A 7,381-nucleotide genomic window follows, 5' to 3' on the forward strand; every position below is an offset into this window, starting at 1 on the left:
ACAGCTAGGACCCCCGTATAGATTTAAAGAGAGACTGCATTCAGAGCCTGACGTTCATTCAATAGAGCGATCATAAGCAGGCTGGCTAGTGCTCGCTCCCTCTCCCTACTCCCCCTCACGCTGTCTCTGCGTCTCTCTCACTCCCTGCTATACTGAGGATGTTAAATCAGAGAATCCACCCGGGCATGCTCTTAATCCTGATGTTTCTGTGCCACTTCATGGAAGATCACACTGTGCAGGGTAAGACCAGACTGTTTATTCGCAGATACGTTTCTATATTATTTCTAATGTTTTCTGTCTTTCGGGCACGGTTTAGTTTGCTTGCGGTGTTAAACGCCTCTCTCCAAGGTCCAGGAGAACAGAAGTTAACTGTGGGCTTTGTAGCGAGGTGCAGAGGTGTCATTTAGATCCCTTTTTGATCGGATCTTCGCACTGCTCTGCAAAGCAGAGAAAACAGATAGGATGTTTCTTGTTTTTTATTGTTATTATGCAGCATGAATGAAGAGCAGCATCGTGAGGGAACTTTCCCAGTCTCGGCTGCCGAATGAATGCACAAAGTTTGTTGGTAATTTAGTTCCGATTTTTATCTCCCCTGACTGACTGAAGGAAAGGTGGTGATGGAGAACCCCACGATTACAACTGACATTTTTAGAAACCAATAAGTGGTTATTTTACTGACTTTAATATTGGGATATCCTCCTCCTCCTCCCTGCGCTTTTTTTTTTTTTTTTTTTTGGGGGGGGGGGAGTGTGTCTGAGTAAATATTAGAGTTGTAAATTCTCCTGCACTGAAGAGTATGCTTAAATAAGTTGGTGGTTGGGTTTTTTTCTTTTTCCTGCGAACAAAACAAACCCGAACCTGATATTGACAACTCTTAAGAGCCCTCTTTCGACACAAGGGAATATTGATCTTTAGTTTGGGGGGTTTTTCCCCTTTTCTTGACCATGTTCCAGCCACAACCTGGACGTCTTGCCATTGCTTCTTTTATAATTTTTTCTTTTCTTTTTCCCTTCCCCAGTACCGATATAGATATAAGTCAATCTAACGTAGGCAACTGTAAGACACAAAACTTTTTTTTTTTTTTTAAATAAAGGAATTGTGTGTTCAATGATTTTTTTTTTTTTTGGGAGGGGGCGAGGGGGGTCTTGCCCCGCGCCCAGCAACATCTCCGCTGGCCGATCCCGGCCCCTCGCTGCGGTACATTGCCATCGGAGTAAGGAGGCAGGATCGAGCCCCGGCTGGATTAGCAGTAGAATCAATTGGTATTGAGTTGCTGGAGAAGTCACATTGGTTATTCACGAGAGACTCATCTCAACTAAAATGCTTCAGCTAAAAAAGGGGGAGTTGCTTGGACTAATGTTCTTGGCTTGACTCCACAAATAACAGGGATACTAGAGGGAGAAAAAAAGGCAAAAAATAACCCCAAGAAAACCCACTCTATCCGGTGTAAGGATAGTGTACTTTCCTCTGAAATGTTTGCAGGAGAGATGGCACCTATAACTTTTCCAGCTTGATCGATTTTTAAAACTCTATAGGGACCCCCTACTATAAGTGCCCCTGTATTTTATGTATTTTACTCACTTTTTTTTGGAACTCTGCTGAACTATTTTACTGAAGGAGACATTTGTTAATAGAAACAGCAAAATGTGGCGATTTCGAAAGACTTCGCTAACAGCAAATGTTCCCAATTCGTGCAGATTGCAAAATGGGCTGGGAGTGAAACTGTGCGGCACTAAAACAATGCTGCTGTGCAGCCGCGGTGAGGAGGAGAGGGCAGGGGGAGGAGGAAGGAATTTGCAAGCGCGATTTTCTTTTTATTCCCTTTTAAATGCACATCCTTTTCAAGCCTCTGTCACGTGCCGGCAGTGCTCCTTCTGCTCTACATATGGAATAAATACCTCCCAAAAAACTCTCGCTCTGTTTTGGTTGGGTCTTCTCTTTCGTTCATTTTGTTTTGTTTTGTGTTGTTTTGGATTTTGTTTTGTTTTCTTGGTTTCGGTTTTTTAGTTCTTTTGTGGTTTTGGGGAGGATTTTTTTGTTTGGTGGGGGGGGGGGGGGGGGGGGAGGGTTTGTTTGTTTTTTAAACTGCGCTTCCAAATGGGCCGTAGTAGCTGCGGGTTATGAAACGGGACAAATAAAAGGAAACAGTCTAGTAAAAGTCACGGCAAGGCGCACGTGCTGTGTCTGGGTCACTGGTGGCCGCCACTGATCCGTCTGGGTGTCCCCCCCGCCCCCCGCCCCACAGCTGGGAACTGCTGGCTCCGGCAGGCGCGGAACGGGCGCTGCCAGGTCCTCTACAAAACCGACCTCAGCAAGGAGGAGTGCTGCAAGAGCGGCCGCCTGACCACGTCCTGGACGGCGGAGGACGTCAACGACAACACGCTTTTCAAGTGGATGATTTTTAATGGGGGAGCCCCAAACTGCATCCCGTGCAAAGGTGAGGGGGTGCTGGCGAGCTGCTCCCCGCCGAGGAGCGGCTCCGGCAGGGCCTGGGCGGCGGGAGGAGGAGCGGGGCGGGAGTTGCAGGGGGGCAGCGCTGTCCTCCCGCTCCTTCCTCGTCGGGGTTTTGAGGGGCGTCTCGTCCCAGCCCCGGGATTGCGGGGGGGACCCCCATTTCTGCCCGCCGCCTTGCACATCAGGAGGAGGCGGGGAGACACCCTCTCTGCCCACTGCCTTCACTGGCGGAGGGAATTTACCCCGAGCGGCGTGTCCTGGAACGGGAGGGAACGGTGCTGTTGCTCTGTGCTCTGGGTTCACGGTATCTTTTTTTCTTTAAGCAGTTTTGACACCAGGTCTCTTCTGCACGCTTGGTACTAAAGTGGTGCCTCTTTCCTTCCATCAGAAACATGCGAGAATGTGGACTGTGGACCCGGGAAGAAATGTAAAATGAACAAGAAGAACAAACCTCGGTGTGTTTGTGCTCCGGATTGCTCTAATATCACTTGGAAGGGCCCCGTGTGTGGCTTAGATGGGAAAACCTACAGGAACGAGTGCGCCCTTCTCAAAGCCAGATGTAAAGAACAGCCCGAACTTGAAGTCCAGTATCAGGGCAAATGCAAAAGTAGGTTTGCAAATCTAATCCAATCTCCCTCAAATGCCAAAGGGTGTCTGTCTAAGAGTAGGGAGGAGTTGTTGGATGTACTTCCTCACACGAACCAGGCTGGGGGAGAGTAACTAGACCATGCTCAGTAGACAAGGATGTAGCTGAACTGAGAGTTCCCCATAGTCTGGCAGCACTTGTGCTCACACAGCTCCCCTGAGATATGAAGGCATCCTCCAGCAGCCCTTAAACGAGGAGAGCTGCTGAAGGCTTTTATGTGGTCATTTGTTCTTGTTGTCACCTATATGCTCCTCACTGGGATCCTGGTATCTTCTACTAACCTGTGTGTTTCTGTCTGTATTTCAGAGACCTGCAGGGATGTCTTATGCCCAGGCAGCTCCACATGTGTGGTTGACCAAACCAACAACGCCTACTGCGTGACATGTAACCGCATCTGTCCAGAGCCTACCTCCCCTGAACAGTATCTCTGCGGGAATGATGGCATAACTTACGCCAGTGCCTGCCACCTGAGGAAAGCTACCTGCCTCCTGGGAAGATCCATTGGATTAGCCTACGAAGGAAAATGCGTCAGTAAGTATCTTTGGAGGAGACCGAGTATGGAGGGCTTCCTCAATCACCTCTTTCAGAGTACCCAGTGTGTGTAACTGGAGGGATGTAGTTAGTGCTGGGGAAGGAGACGTCAGCAGCTTGGGCCAGTGCTCCCCTCCCAGAAGAGGAGAGCCTGGGGTGAACTTAGTCCTGGAAAAGATTGCAGTAGGCGTGAGGAAGAAGAGGGCCTGATCCTGCTATGGCTGTGAGTGCTGACATTAGTATCCAATGGAGAAATAGCCTCCCTGAAATAGATGATGAGATGGTTACGATGTAATAAGGTCACCGTATTCAATGGGTCTGTATTCCTGGAAACAATTGTCTTCTAGTGGTCTTGGCAAAGACTACGTTAACTTAATTGAAAACATCTGATCACTTTTTACTCTTTAGAAATAATTGTGGGCTTTGGAGACAGTGGGTGGGTGAAGATAGGCAAATAATTTCTGTGCAACCTGACAATCTGTGTTAGAAGTGATTCCAGAAAGGATTGATAGCACAGTGTATTATGAAGAAGCACCTGCAGGGCAGCCTCTGCTCCCCAAAACTGCTGGGGGAATTTGGGGGAGTCTCAGGTTGCTTTAAGTTTGCATAGGTTGAGGTGAATTCCCTTTCAAATCTTGTAGTTGTCCAACTGCTGTCTGTGGGTTAGCTTAAAAAGAATAGATTTAGAAATGCTGGACCTGTTGACAACTCCAGCATTTACCCTTAATTTGGGGAGCCAAATTTCCCCTGACATGAAATGGAGCGGGAAAGTCATGTACAATAGGCAAATGTAATTCTGTATTCCCAGGGCCAAGCTTTGCTGGCACAGCTGTCTTTCCTCCCCCACATATAGACAGGCACTGTTGTCCAAGGGAATACTTGCTTGAGCAAAATCAGCAAGTAAGATCACATCTACTATATCTGAGCTTTCTTTCTTCACAGTTCACAAGGGAAAGGGAGGTTTTGGGGGTTGCTTGTCTTTGCTTTGCTTTTTGCTTTGTCTTTTCACTTACCTCTAGTATTCTGTGTGTATTTTTAGAAGCCAAATCCTGTGAAGACATTCAATGCAGTGCTGGGAAGAAATGCTTGTGGGATTTTAAGGTTGGCAGAGGTCGGTGCGCCCTCTGTGATGAGCTGTGCCCTGAAAGCAAGTCAGAAGAAGCAGTGTGTGCCAGCGATAACACAACTTACCCAAGCGAGTGTGCCATGAAAGAGGCAGCTTGCTCCATGGGTGTGCTTCTAGAAGTTAAGCATTCTGGATCTTGCAACTGTAAGTGAGATTTTTAACTCTGCAGACACTTAAGGCTTCTGAAGGCGATACCTAGGTAATGAAGACTTACACCTTTAAACATAAGAAAGATTGATTTATTGATTCAAGGTACAGTAGAATATAAGTATCTATCTTTCACGCACACACTTTGGTTGCTGATAAAATGCAATAGATCTCCAACAACGAGCTGGCCTTCAAGTTGGAGTTTTTTGGGGATGTTCCAAGGACAAGCCATTCTATCAGAAAGGGGTTGCCCGAGGAGTGTAATTCTAGTGACTTTTTTGTACTTTGTCTGCTCTCGTGTGCTTTGCTGATTGCTTTATTAACACCTGGATAAACTCTTAACTCGGTCCAAAAGAACAAGCCTAAAGGTAGTACGTGGCACCTGGTTTAGCACAGTTGCCTCTACTAACTCTGAATGAAGAACACAAAGCAATTAAACTAAAACACCAGAGCGCTTTTTATTTGATTTCAGGAATCTGCCAATAAAACCTGAGCCATTGATTCTTCAGAACTTTCTGCAGTTATGACTTCATAGATTATGTGTAAAAAAAACCTTATTGCATAACAGCAGATGCCAAAGAGCATCTCACAACAAGTCGCATAAAATGCAACGCTGTATTGTGGCTGTTCAGAGGGCTTTCAAAACATGCACTGAGCTGCTTCTGCGCTGTTGTTGTCCTTATTTAAACAACAGCTCCCCTGTATTCCCCCATATAGCAATTAATGAAGACCCAGAGGATGAAGAGGAAGATGAAGACCAGGACTACAGCTTTCCTATATCTTCCATTCTAGAGTGGTAAAACCTCCATCACTATTGAAACAGCCATTGGGCACAAAATCAATGTCCGTACTGTAAATAAGTGTATGCTTATTTATTTTGGGGAGAAAAAAAAAAGTATACATATAGTTGAGTCTCGTAGACATTTATTTATACTGTGTCATGTTTTATAATTTATACATAAAATGTCTGGTTGACCGTACACCTTGTTTTTTGAAGAAATTTATTCGTTACGGGAAGAGCAGTGTTATTTATTGTGAGGTCTCTTGCTTGTAAAGCTTTTCTGTTTTCTTGCAAACTATAAAAGTCCATTCCTTAGAGCCTACCCACATGATCTCATCTCTTGGTTTCAGTGATGTTAACTCTTTTCCACTTTAACAAACTTGCATGTCAGTTTCTGTTACACTTATTTATTGGATTTTCTTTTTGCCGGTTCTGTACATAAAAGATCCCTGTGTTTTTGTTTACAAGGAATCTTGACTGACCAAAAGGCATTGTAACTGACTAAAGTATACTGTCAAGGTGCAGTGAGGCAATCTTTAAGGAAACTTCTTACACTTCATCTTCTCTACTTCTCATGACATTGTGTACTGAAATGATGTCAGTGTTCTGAGAGTTTATACTGTACTATACAAATTTTGAACCCAAAGAAATTGGATTGTGAAGTTGGATAACATCTACAGGCCTAACTGTAATAAGAATAAAGGTTTTATTTTATTTTTATTGTTTTAATTTTTTGTCACATACATAAGTCTTTTATCAGGTGTTTCCTTTAAGATGGTCTTGCAGTACCACTTTCAAAATTCTCTTTCCCAATCGATGTGTTGCTAAAAGTTATATCAAAGCTTTATCAGTTCAAGTTTCTTGCTTTTCATAATACTTTTTTTCTGATGCAATTTTATATTTTCAAACATGGCGAGTTAAATATAAATTCATTTAAATATATAGTTTTGTACTTTTCTACCATGTAAATGTGCAATGTATATAAAAGTTATAATGTGTATTTGTAAATAAATGATGAGTGAAAAAAAAATAAAAAGTGGAATTTTCCCTAGAGGCAGTCCTCAGTCTTTCATTCTGAATGGTTTTGGTCCTCTGGATTCTTTTGCACCATGCGACACCACTTAAGGCCAAAGCTCTCAGCCCACATTGATATAAGAAACCCTCTTTTCAGATGTGAACAATGTCCCCAGTTCATTACTGCTTAAGCACAGTGATAGAAGAGATTGGTCCTTTTTTTTCCACTCTCAATCCTCTTAACAGGAAGTCTGTAATTTCATAGAATCACAAAATGTTTTGGGTTAGAACAGACCTAAGACTGTCTGGTTTCAACTCCCCTACCATGTGCAGGGACATCTTTCACTAGACCAGGTTGCTCAGTGCCCCGTCCAATCTGGCCTTGAACACTGCCAGGGATAGGGCATCCACGGCTTCTTTGGGCAGCTGTTCCAGTATTCCACCACCCTCAAAGAATTTGTTCCTAACACCTAGTTAGGGGTAGAACTCCTCTCTCATCTGCTGGCCAATGCTGCTTTGGATGCAGCCCAGGATTCCCTTGGCTTTCTGGGCTGGGAGCACTCACTGCTGGCTCATGGTGAGTTTTTCATCAGCCACCACCGCCAAGTCCCTCCCCTCAGGGCTGCTCTGGATCACTTCTCTGCCCAGCCTGTGGGTGTGCCTGGGATTGCCCCAGGCAGGT

At 44.8% G+C, this 7,381-nt stretch overlaps 1 protein-coding gene across 1 annotated transcript; it reads left to right on the forward strand.

Moving 5' to 3' along the window:
- Positions 1-6: 6 nt before the first annotated feature.
- Positions 7-6,738, forward strand: FST (follistatin). The gene is made up of 6 exons (XM_063180630.1): positions 7-240; positions 2,246-2,437; positions 2,843-3,061; positions 3,407-3,631; positions 4,671-4,901; positions 5,622-6,738. Exons 1-6 carry the CDS (start codon positions 159-161, stop codon positions 5,702-5,704), a joined length of 1,032 nt encoding a protein of 343 aa, XP_063036700.1. The 5' UTR covers positions 7-158; the 3' UTR covers positions 5,705-6,738.
- The last annotated feature ends 643 nt before the right edge of the window (positions 6,739-7,381 follow it).

This window comes from Melospiza melodia, chromosome Z, assembly GCF_035770615.1.
Source record: "Melospiza melodia melodia isolate bMelMel2 chromosome Z, bMelMel2.pri, whole genome shotgun sequence".
NCBI classification, from domain to species: domain Eukaryota; kingdom Metazoa; phylum Chordata; class Aves; order Passeriformes; family Passerellidae; genus Melospiza; species Melospiza melodia.